We start from the raw sequence: 12,425 nt of genomic DNA, 5'->3' as shown, positions 1-12,425 counted from the left end.
TTGGATTATTTTGAATTTGAGTTTTAGAGTTTTATTTTGTGTGTATTTTATAATTTTCTTTTCAATTTGAACTTATTATTTTCTTATTATATTTATTAAATATATTTCATGTACTACACCATTCTGTGTGTTTTGTCATGGCTACAGCTACATTGTTTATAGTTGCTTGGACTGTTGCCACCATGTGACTGCAAGTTCTCATGGCCTGATGTCATAATCATGTCCTGTTTGGGATTGTGGCATACTATGGGTAATGTCCATTGTATGTTTGTGAGTAATCTTTTAGGGAGATAGGACATTTAAGTGTACTTCAGCTTTTGATTTATGGTTAGTGTTTTGGCTAGGATGACGGTCATTTCTGACCTTCTGGTTTGACCTTATGTTAAGAATTTTTGACTGTAAGCTCTATCTCACCTACTGAATGTTTCATCTCCTAATCTGTGAATAATATTAACTCATTCTGCCATCTCCTCTGTTGCAGTACATGGACACTGAGTTTTTCACCTTTAACTAATAAAATCTAATACTGCATGTGCTTAGAAAAGGCTTGAAAATCTATACTCAGAAGTACATTAAGACACTGTGCCAGGCTTTTTCTTTACAATAATAAAATAATGCAAAATATTAAAACTATATTGTACATATTTATGTGTCACTAACATTACAATCCTGGATCCAACTGGAAATCTCTTCATCAGAAATGTCTTTGCCGGTGGCTTTTTTCAACAGCTCATTAGCAAGTTCTTCCTGCTGTAGGACTGATGAAGAGCTTTGGTTATAATATTCCTTGTATCGTTGCCACAGCTTAAGTAAGGCTTTGCTTGTATGAAGCTGCTCTGAAATGTCCACAAGCAGGCATGTCCACCTATGGCGAAAGGATTGTGCAGACATCTGTCAGTATGCATCACTGTACAGAAACAGGTGGTGCAAAATGAATCAAAACAAGTTCCATCATTGAGCCATAATAATATTTTATAGCCAATTAAAATCCTTACAGAGTCTGTCCATCACTTAGGAGAACAATAATCATTAGAACAAGAAAAACAATACACTACATGCACATGTACATACACACCAACCCATTCAAGTCAGCAAGTAGATAGATAGATAGATAGATAGATAGATAGATAGATAGATAGATAGATAGATAGATAGATAGATAGATAGATAGATAGATAGATAGATAAACACTTATGGTATGAACACACATCACAATGACTAATAGATGATTTGAAATGCTTTCAGTTTTTTTTCATATGAAACTAACATGTCTACTAAATCATTGCAATAAATAAATATTCTAAAAATAGCAAATGACTATACTCCTATACTCAGTATACTAATTTTTTATGTCTGCAACATGAATCAAATGAGGAAGCCACATAGTAGCAGCAAAGTAGGCTATTCAGAAGTTAATGTTGCTAGCTCTACTTGAACCTACAGCACAGTTTAATCTGACTGTATATACTAAAGAAGATATTAAAGCAGCGATTAAAGAATCAAACTCGAGTGGTACAGTGGTTAAGTTATGCTACCTCAGTGATCATGTATTCTGTGTTCAAATCTCGAGCTGTTGTAGTTGCATATTTAAAGTCAGCACATTCTTAATGTGTCTCCTCAAAGATGTGCTAGATAGTTTAACTGGTGACTGAAAATTGATTCTGTGTGCTGCTCCTATGATGTTCTGGCACCTTGTCCAGAGATGTTTCCTGCTTTGTGCCAAGTACTGGTGGGAGAGTCTATAGCCCTGTCCGTAAAGCTCACCTCAATTCAACATCCTTGAGTGCATTGTTTAAGGAGTCAGCAACAGATATGTGACACTCTTTGAGCAGCTGATGAGTCACAGACCCAAACTTCCTTTTGATGTTTTCCTTTTTTTCAAGATCATCCAGTAGATTCTGTCAGATGACACAAATTATTTTTTAATTATATGTCCGATGTTCTCAAGAAACTCAAAAAGGCTGTTTATAATAAAATTATCAAATCATATTTAAGTAGCAAAACAACTTAAGAATGATCATCTGCATTTCACTTTATGTATTATATTTTATTAATTTTTATTTATTGCATGAAAATCTGGCATCATAGATTCATTTTAGTACAGATTTCCTGTACATGGTAATATTATTAGCATAGTTTTAAAATTTGCTGTAAAAATCTTTCTTTAAGCAGTGATACACTTTTTGGAAGAACACAGTAATATACCTGTAAGTTGCCCACTTGAATCTGGACAGCTTCCAAAGAACCAGTCAGCAGGCGGAATCGAGACAAGGAGTACCTTCCTTCCATTAAGTAACCATTGATTTCTTCAAGTGTCTTTTTATAAATGTTCCATTGGTCCAAGACTGATTTTAAACTTATCTTTAGCTGTCCAATCTGAAATGCATTAATAAAAGATTATTAACTTTGATCTGTATTTTATTAAAAAATAGATAAGCATTCCCTAAAACTGCACAAGACTAAATAGGAAATTTTCAATTGCAGACATTGCTATCCAATGGACAATTCTCTATGATTGATTTTTTTTGTCCATTATGAATGATTGTCCGAATGAGTCTAGCAGGACTACACATAAAGGATCATGGGACAGTGTTATAGCGTAGTCCAGAAGGGTCTTGTTTATGTCTGCTTCTTTTACAGTCCTGAAGTCCAACACCGAGAAGAAGCTCTGTGACCCCAGCTGATTCTGCCTACCTTTCCGGCCATAGCTACTTTCACCATTAACCCCTTTAAAGTTACCTCTGAAATGGACACTGTTGCCTGTATTCATTATTTGGATGAATGAGATTTATTGAGCAGTACTGTGCAAAAGGCAAAACTGCAGTGTCCTTGCATATGTTACTACTTTTTTTTTTGATACTCTAGTATTAAATGGACTATTGGCAATTTTGGTATACAGTCTTTTTTCCAGTTCTCTTTAGGTTCATTACACCACTTAAAGCCATATCTAACTTAGTAAACCTGCTTTAATCCTGCTATATTTATTTTTAATCCTGCTATATTTATTTTATATTTACAAAAGCAGTTTTATTTTCTTTACTTTTGCATAGTATATTTTGTTGCATAGTATATTTTTTCTGGGAAGGCATAGTAATGTGGTGGTTAGTTATGCATCTTCACAGTCCATAGTCCTAAGTTCAAATATATGCCCTGTTGCTGCCTGTACATAATTTGATCATTCTCCTGGAGTTTGTGGGGGTTGAAACTTCCTACAACATCCCCAACAAATACATGTTAAAGTAAATGGGAACTTTATACTGGACCAGAATGAGTGAATATGGACATTCAGGTATTTGACCTGTGATGAACTGGTGCTTCACCCAAGGCTGGTTCTGGCTTTGCACATTTAGTTACAGACTTTGGCCTCCTTGACCCTGCACTGAATTGAGTGAGTTTATGAATGGATGAATAGATGCCTAGATGAGTTAGATTGGAATGTGTAAATTTTCAGTTATTTTAGTTTAGTTTAAGTTAGGAAATATAATAACACTGGCAAACTTACTAAAACAACCATTTTTGAACTTTTCACTAACACAAAGGACACTGCACTCAACTTCCAAATTTTACTAATAATTTTCAATAAATATTAACAATATTCCTATTATTATGGCATCACTGCAGCCTTTATTTTGTGTAGGGACAAAAGCAGGGTGCTGGACAATACATTTTAAGATCAAGCAACTCTGAATTATTCAGGAAAGCTCGTTTTTAAAAGTCAAAACTTGAGATGACAAGCAGAGAATGACATTTTGACTATGGGCTGAGAAGAATTCAGACTACCAGCTTCTTTCAGATGGCAATCAGGGTTAAGCAAGAAGTGTGATTGCTTTTGATTTACTTTATCTGTTCATGTTTACCAAAAGTCAGACATACAGAAGTTCCAATGTACAAATAAAACCCCCATTGTTATTAGGAAATGAAGACATATAAATAGAAGAAGAATTACCAAGTGGTCCAGGTTAGCCCAGCTATGATTGACCCCTTGTAATGTTTCCATTACAACGGTACAGGCACCTTCTTTCTTGTTTTGTATCAGTGTGTAGCCTCTCTCTTCCACTTTCTCCACATCTCGCTCCTTCACTCTAATCATCTCCTCAAGCTCCTAGCATATAAGATAAAACACAGAGTTCATATTCCTCTTGATGCAATTATGTTCATTATTTTTAGCCCAGGATCTTAATAAACAAATAGGTGTTATCTTTTAATAGAAATTTAATACTTTTAATCACATCAGAAATAATAACTAATTTCTGGATTTTAGAATTTGAGAATGTTATAAGTAAAAAAATGTCAATGAAAAATGTTTACTTAAATGTTACAGCAAAGAGCTTTTATTTTAACTTATTTTGAAAATAATGAATATGGCCTCACTTAATTTTAAACAAGTAATCCAATAAGCATTTTCACACTAAGTACAGTAAAGGTGATTAAAGTGTAGGTTTCTCCTGACATATTTCTAACACTTCAAGATAAAAATAAACTCACCTGGCAGTCCTTCAATGTATTCTGAACAGATGCCAGGTCTTCGATCCTGTAATGCTTCTTAACTCTGTCTTCTTGCACACCAAACCAAGTCTGTAAACTCTGAACGTTGCTCTCATATTCTAGCCAGGAATCAAGCAGATTTTCCAACATTTGGATCTGAACAACACAAAAAACAAATACAAAAAAGTGATGATACCTTACAAACTCTACCATTGTACATTTTTTTTCTGAATTAACTTCATTTCTTCTTTTAACTTATTACCTTTTCTGTTATTAGACCTTGTAATATCTGCCATTGCCTATTCATCGCTCCAAGCCGCTCTGCAAAATCAGTTTTGTCACTGCGCTTACTTTCCACATCTTGACCACTGATTTGAAGGACAGACTGATTAACAAAATCCACTGTAAGCTGTTTGCAGTTAATATCAATCTTGAAACCCTAAAAAACGCAAAAAGCAAGAGTAATATCAGTTGAAAATATACAAGATGATCTTATTACATTTAATTGATTATTCAATAATACCATATAGGATTTTTTTCTTTAAGTAAGTTTAAACTGTTTGGATTTTTGAGAGGCCAACATCAGTGGGCTGAATGATGCAGTATGAATATAGGCCAAGTGTTCAGAGTAAATCCTCCTCACAATTTCATGTGGCAAAGTAAAATACTCCATGATTGTGAAGAAATAACTTTGACTTTAAAAATACAAATCTTATCCTTTAGCTGCTCTCCCCAAATGACTTGTCTAATCCAGTTTTTCTTTCTCATTTTATGTTGTTTATAAATGTACTTGTCTTCCCCAGCCATCTACAACACTGTATTAGTTTAGTGTTCTATCAAGATAACATTTTAATTAACACCATCTTACATGCATCTAGTATTCTCATACTTTTTTTTTTTAGGAAAGATATCTCCACACCATACAGCTTTGTTCTATACTTCACAGTCTTAATCGTTGTTCTTTTTTTAGTTTTTCCTTTTTAGTTATATACTGTAAGACTTTAACTTCTTTGATTTCTTCAGGGCAATTTGTATTTTCCAAAACCAGGCCAAAAATAAACTTGCTTTATCAAGATTACCTGGTCACTTATAACTAATGTTTTACTATTTCTGACACTATGATCATTGTTTGCCATGGCTACCTTGTTCAAAACATTGAACAAGCTATTTTGCTGCTGGCTACTATGATCTTATTATCAACAAATTTGATTTGCCAATTAATCTACCATCAACTGCAAAACCATTTTCTATCAATTTCTTTTTAACTATGACTCAATTTTCTATACTCACCATTGTCTCACAGATTTGTTTTTAATGTAGACGCTAAAAAGGAACATATTTGTTACTCATCTGTCTATCTATCATTATCTTGATTGTGTACTTTTATTCGTATTTTTACAAATCCTCTTTTTCTAACTGATTTTTATGGGTGTCCTCCATAAACTGCCTCTTTCCCTGGCCTATTTCAATGCACTGTATTTTAATATTCTCATTAGCTTATGCAATCAACTTGGACAAGATGACTTTCATAAGCAACAAAACAAAAATATCACTACTGTTGATGAAATATTTGATGTTTTTTTTACCAAAATCATTTGTTTCTTCTCTGCTAAAGCAAAAATAAATGACAGTATACAGCACTGAAAATATTTACATGGAATAAAAATACATCTGTTAATATTAATGTAATGTAATGTTATTCTCTAAAGCATTTCATAATCATTCTGTAAGTACTGTAATTAAAATCCACCATAAGTCAAAAATACATGTTGCAATTGATGAAAAATTACAGGAGAAAAGATCTATTGTAAGACTTTTTCCTTTCCATTCAAAATATGCTGCATATTCAAAACCAGTTTATGCACCTTGTATTTCTGAAGGTATCCTTTTATAGCTTCAGATCCAACTACACCTTTGATTTTTTCTTCATCTTCTTTTATGACATGCTCCATGAGAGAAATCCAGCTCATCAACTCAGTAATGGCATGACGAGAAGGAAGTTTCTCCATCTGGAGCTGTTAAACAAAATAAAGAAAGGTGTATTTTAATGCCCAGTGATTTAGTTCACCTTTAATTATTGCATTAGATACGCACAGGTATGGATGACATGGTATATAGTAATAATGGCAGCTGATTAACAACTTCACAGACATGGGTGTTATTGCCTGGTTATAGTGTGTGTCAAATTTTTTTCTTTCCCAATATCTGCATGAGTTTTCTCTGTTTTCCTACCACATCCCATAGATGTCAATGCTAATTATTAATGAATTAATTACATTTATATAATGCTATTCTAACCTACTCAAAGCGCTTTACATAGATAGTGGAGAACCAGTTCAACAACCAATAATGTGTAGCATCCACCTGGATGATATTATGGCAGCCATTCTTGCACCAGTATACTCACAACATATTATTATTTTTTTTATTTATTTATTTTTTTTATTTTTATTTATTAATTTTATTACAATCAATACATAGCAATCAAGTTTTTACAAAACAAAGAATTATGTTAAGAACAGATCGATCCCCACCCTGAGAGAGAGAGCAAGCCAAACGGTGTAAAATTTAAGGCTTGTAAAATACCTAAATTAATAAATTCTCTGTGCTTTATAAACTTATTTTAAAATATTACTGATTAGATCCTGCCATGTTTTGAAAAAGTCTGTACAGATCCTCTAACTGAGTATTTGATTTTTTCCAATTTTAAATAGTATAACACATCAGTTTCCCACTGACTTAAAAGAGGAGAGTTTGGGTTCTTCCAGTTTATCAGAATAAGTCTGTGTGCCAACAGTGTAGTGAATGCAATCACAATTTGTTTGTCCTTCTCCACTTTAAGCCCCCCTGGAAGAACCCCAAACACAGCTGTTAATGGGTTAGGAGGGATTGTGAGTCCAAGGCTGTCTGAGAGGTAATTAAAAATTTTTGTCCAGAATAATGTTAATTTGGAGCAGGCCCAGAACATGTGACCCAGTGAGGCTGGGGCTTGGTTGCAACATTCGCAGGTTGGATCATGCCCTGGAAACATTTTGGAGAATTTTAGTTGAGACAGATGTGCTCGATATATAATTTTGAGTTGTATAATTGTATGCTTTGCACATATGGAGCTCGAGTGAATTCTCTGCATTGCTACTTTCCACTCCTTTTCTGATATATTAATTGAGAGGTCATTTTCCCAGTGTCCTCTTGGATCTTTGAAAGGAAGGGATTGTAAAATGATTTTATATATTGTAGAGATGGAGTCTAATTCCTCAAAATTGAGCAATATTTTTCCAGCGTGGATGAGGGTGCAAGATGAGGAAAATCTGGAAGGTTCTGTTTAACAAAGTTCCTGATTTGAAGATAGTGAAAGAAATTTGTAGCTGGAATGTTAAATTTGGAATGTAATTGTTCATAGGATGCAAAGACGTTGTCTATATAAAGATCTCTAAGCAAGTTAATTCCAAATTTTTTCCAGATATTAAAAACTGCATATGTTTGTGAGGGTTGAAAGAGGTGGTTCTCTTGCAGGGGTGCCACAGAAAGAAGCTTCTCCGTCTTAAAATGCTTTCTACATTGGTTCCAGATTCTAAGTGAGTGGAGCACAATTGGGTTATTAGTGTATTGCCGATAACGTGTGTTTATTGGAGCACATAGCAGGAATACAAAGAAGTACTGCAGGATTTTACTTCTATTGCGGTCCATGCCTGTGTATGTTCTTCTATTTGTGTCCAGGTTCTTATCGACTGTATATTTGCCACCCAGTAATAAAACTGGAAGTTAGGTAGAGCCATGCCGCCTTCTGCCTTTTGTCTTTGTAGGGTCGCTCTTTTGATGCGTGGATGTTTAGAATTCCAAATAAATGAGGTTATTGTTGAATCTAATTGCTTAAAGAACGATTTATTAATGTATATTGGTATGTTTTGAAATAAAAAAAGGAGCTTAGGAAGAATAATCATCTTAACAGTGTTAATTCTTCCAGCTAGTGTGAGATGAAGGGTTGACCATCTATGCAAGTCTTGTTTAATTTTTTCCATGCAGACATAAATTTTGTTGATATAGAGCTTTATGTTTACTTGTGATGTTTACCCCTAGGTATTTAAACTGTTCTGCAATGATAAAAGGTAGGGTGTCTAATCTAATATTATATGCTTGAGAATTCACCAGAAAGAGTACACTTTTATTCAGATTAATTCTGAGACCAGAGAGCTTTTGAAATTCTGTGAGTGTTGCTAAGACTGCAGGCACAGAATTTTCTGGGTTCGATATATACAGTACCATGTCATCTGCATATAATGAGATTTTCTGTTCCAGTCCTTCTCTGCTAATCCCCTTTATTTGATCAGGATTTCGACAATGTATTGCCAGTGGTTCAATGGCAATTGCAAACAGCAGCGGTGACAAAGGGCATCCTTGTCTTGCGCCACGTTCTAGTTTACTCACTAAATATTAGCACATTAAATCTTAAGTTTGCAGGTAAATGAAAACTAGTCCACTGTGATTGTGTGGATGTGTTCACGAATGTGGCTTATGGTGACTGAATTTCACAGGTTGCTTCAGCTTTGTGTTCAATTTTGCTGGTATACACTCTAGATAAAACACCTCAGAAAATGAATGGATGATGGACATTGACTGAAGCTGTAAAAACATGTCTGCCTCACTTCAAGTCACCACTGGGATCATTTAAATATGTATTCAAACCAAATTTGAGGGCTTACATAATGTATAAAGCCCATATGAATGTAGCTGGATATAACTGGTAATTAAGAGATGTGCCAGTTAAATTTGGATTTACATGACTTTATGTAATATAAAGTGTACTTTGTTATTTTTTATCAACTAATATGTGTCACTGTGAGTTTGACTTATCTCTAAGACTACTTACATTTTTCTGTCCTGCTATTTTCAATATACAGTATTATAAAACTGTTATCTACACAGAGGAATGGACAGATGGATATACTGAAAAATACCTGGTGTAGTTTCTCTTGCACTGCAGGAATGCTTGTAAGAAGTTCAGCCCAGCGAGTTTCAATCTGAGAAAGTTCAGCCCGCAGTCCTGCTGTGTCCACCTTTTTCAAACGCAGCAACTGATTACCAGTACTCAATACTGAAGACTTCAAAGAAGATTTGGCATCCACTATTTTTGAGAACTCCTGAAATGGGATTATTGAATTGGATAAAGTAAAAAAAGATCACAACATGGTAAATGTATTATTTGTGATGAAATCATAAAAGTTTTAAGCTAACCATTCAAGTAAAAGCAACGGAAGATTAATCCTGCAAAATATTTAGGCATTTTCGTAAGCATAATAAAATAATATCCTTCTAAACCTACAATGAGCACATAATTGGCAGGCAATAAGGAGAATCTCATGTTAGTCTGTATCCATATGGACTCACACTGAAGGCTATTAGAGATTCAGGTTTCAAATACTACTTGACTTACTATATGTCTTGTAGTATCAATGTAATGCATTTGTTGTAACAACACATACACAGATATTTGGAAGTATCATTTCTGGTATTGGTGGGGATTAAATGACAGTAATTCAAGTTACTATTCAGTCTGGAGAATTTTGATAAATAATAGTCCCATGAATATTTACTATAATTTCTTCAAATTACTTTATTCTTAAGCTGAAATAAAACTTAAAACACGTTTTAATACTGACACCCTAAAGTTATCCTACTTGAAGCATTATATTGCAAATTAAATTGTAACAATATAGAGGGATAAAGCTGATGTCACAAACAATGAAAATCTGGGAAAGAGTTATATAGAGATTGCTTTGGGAAGAGATCGTTATAGAAGAGAAGCATTTTGCTTATATGCAAGGTCTTTGCATTCTTTGCATTAGGATATCTTACACAGAAGCATTGAGAAAAACAAAAAAGCTTGCATATGGTGTTCATTGATTGCTAGAAGACTTATGGTAGACTACCACATCAAGAAGTCTGGAAGTACCTGAGTGAGAAAGAAGTACCAAAGAAGTATGTGAAGATTGTCATTGTCCTGAATGTCAACCAGGGAGTGAGGACCTGGGTTAGAATCAGTGTTGGGGTAACAGACAAGATCTCAGTTAGAGTAGGTCTGCACAAGAGAGCTTCTTTAAGAAGACCTCTTTGATTTGCTTATGGATCTGTTGACACATGGGATAAAAGACCAATCCCAGTTGTATACGCATTTTAAGGATGACACTGTGTTGTGTAGCACCAGAAAGAATGGGAAGAGAGAGGAAGTTGTAAGAATGGAAAGGCTTTATAAGATAGAGAACTGAATATAGACAGGAAGAAGACATTTGAGGTTGAATTATTACAAGATTCAGACATTAGCCTTCAGGGAAAAGAGCAAGATGGAAAACTGCTTCCAAAAGTTTCCCACAGAATGCAGTGTGGGTGAAACAATTGAAAAAAGTAGCAGGAGAAATGAAGGGTATGGACTCATTCACACCTAAGTTCTGATAGTGTTTAAGTGCTAGTCCAAAATGCTCCTACACCGTTTGTAAAGTTATTTCCAATTACACTATTCACAACAAAACATTTTAGCAGCAATTGGTTTAGAATAATTGCGCATGTAGCAGTATGGGAGTCTTCAGCTAAGCACTTGTTCTATTGAGATGCATGGTAATATTTGTAAAACACTGGTAAAAAAAAACAAATTAAGAACATTTTTGCAATATTTTTACAGGAAGACAACTCATTGAAACTAAAAAAAATGATGTCTGAGTCATCGAGCACATGCATGCTTTGGTCGTCTAATGAGTAATGATAGCTATTGACGAAGAGGTTAAGTACTCACATAGCTTGCAATCAAATGACGACAATACATTTAGTTTTAATCAAATCAAAGTTTAGTAAGTTTATTATTGATGTTTTAACATATAGATGGACTTGTAGCACAAAGTTGTTTTTTCTGCCTCACAGGTATGAGGTTTGCATGTTCTACCCGAGCATTTCTAGAGTGTGCTTAACTGCAGATGACTACCTGCTTTAACATGAATACTAAAAATATGCCAGTACTTTTTCTCAATTAAGAAAATTACTTATTACTTCATGCGTTGTGTAGTAAATATCATCCATCTTCAGGTATGAATATTTACCAATTGAAACCACAGCATAGAGAGAAGTGTGTACATTGCTTCTTACAGGAAAAGGCGATGGAAAAAGTGCACTTAAATAAAAGTGCACTTTTGTTATACTTTTACACCAATATATGTTCCTGTGTTTGAACGACACGGGCAGATGGGTAGTGTCTGATGATTGCATATAGCGCCGAAGTTACTGCTCTTTACCATTCTTTCCTCTGCATGTCCTGGAGTACAAAAGAAACAGCATAAAGCAACATGCGGGGACTGGCAAGAACACTCAATAAAACTGAATAAAAAGAAAAGCAAGTGATGGTGAGATACGAAGAAGGCAGCTTCGCCAGCGTTTGTGTGTCAGAACCCGGTTGGTGGGTCGGGGTGGGGGTGGGGGCGTTAGTATGCATCGTGGTACACTGCAGAGCTATAGCGCGTCTTTAGTGAAAACAGCCGTGTCAGATGGGGTTGTATGGATTGATTCTGAACGCGACTGAGAGAATAAAAAGTGAATTAAAAAAAAAAGCTAACCTTTACAAGGATCATAAATTGCACCGGCTGTTACAGACTGAAATCAAATGTATACTTTTATTCTAAAATAATACGACTAAGAGCAGTTTACTTCTCAAAACGGAGTGGCGCAGGATCGAACTCGTGACCTTTTGATTCCCAAGCGAGAAGTGATTCTAATGAACCACAGAGGCAGTTACAATAAACTGCTGTCAATGTCGCATGTTAAGGCGGCTTTTTTTTCTGCAGTTATACTTTTGAATAAAAGCGCAATTGTGTTATTCTTGTGAAAATGTTTCTTTGCTATTTGGACTTCAGGCTTCATACATTATATAGTTTATGCCTACATTTTGTCATCTACTACTA

General features: G+C 34.6%; 1 protein-coding gene across 7 annotated transcripts in view; it reads right to left on the bottom strand.

Annotated features, from left to right (window-relative positions):
• The window catches only part of LOC120525468 (nesprin-1-like), a 305,232-nt gene that overhangs the window by 72,402 nt on the left and 220,405 nt on the right, over window positions 1-12,425 (bottom strand). For all 7 annotated transcript variants that reach the window (XM_039747791.1, XM_039747789.1, XM_039747790.1 and 4 more), the window contains 8 exons: window positions 9,441-9,623; window positions 6,351-6,500; window positions 4,748-4,924; window positions 4,486-4,641; window positions 3,947-4,102; window positions 2,206-2,376; window positions 1,765-1,898; window positions 661-865 (listed from right to left, as the gene is read on the bottom strand). In XM_039747791.1, the coding sequence (XP_039603725.1) occupies window positions 661-865; window positions 1,765-1,898; window positions 2,206-2,376; window positions 3,947-4,102; window positions 4,486-4,641; window positions 4,748-4,924; window positions 6,351-6,500; window positions 9,441-9,623 (1,332 nt within the window). The remainder of the gene's footprint in view (window positions 1-660; window positions 866-1,764; window positions 1,899-2,205; window positions 2,377-3,946; window positions 4,103-4,485; window positions 4,642-4,747; window positions 4,925-6,350; window positions 6,501-9,440; window positions 9,624-12,425) is intronic.

The sequence above is a fragment of the Polypterus senegalus genome, chromosome 3 (genome assembly GCF_016835505.1).
Source record: "Polypterus senegalus isolate Bchr_013 chromosome 3, ASM1683550v1, whole genome shotgun sequence".
NCBI classification, from domain to species: domain Eukaryota; kingdom Metazoa; phylum Chordata; class Cladistia; order Polypteriformes; family Polypteridae; genus Polypterus; species Polypterus senegalus.
The sequence above is the reverse complement of the archived record's forward strand: the minus strand, read 5'-3'. Positions and strand labels throughout refer to the sequence as shown.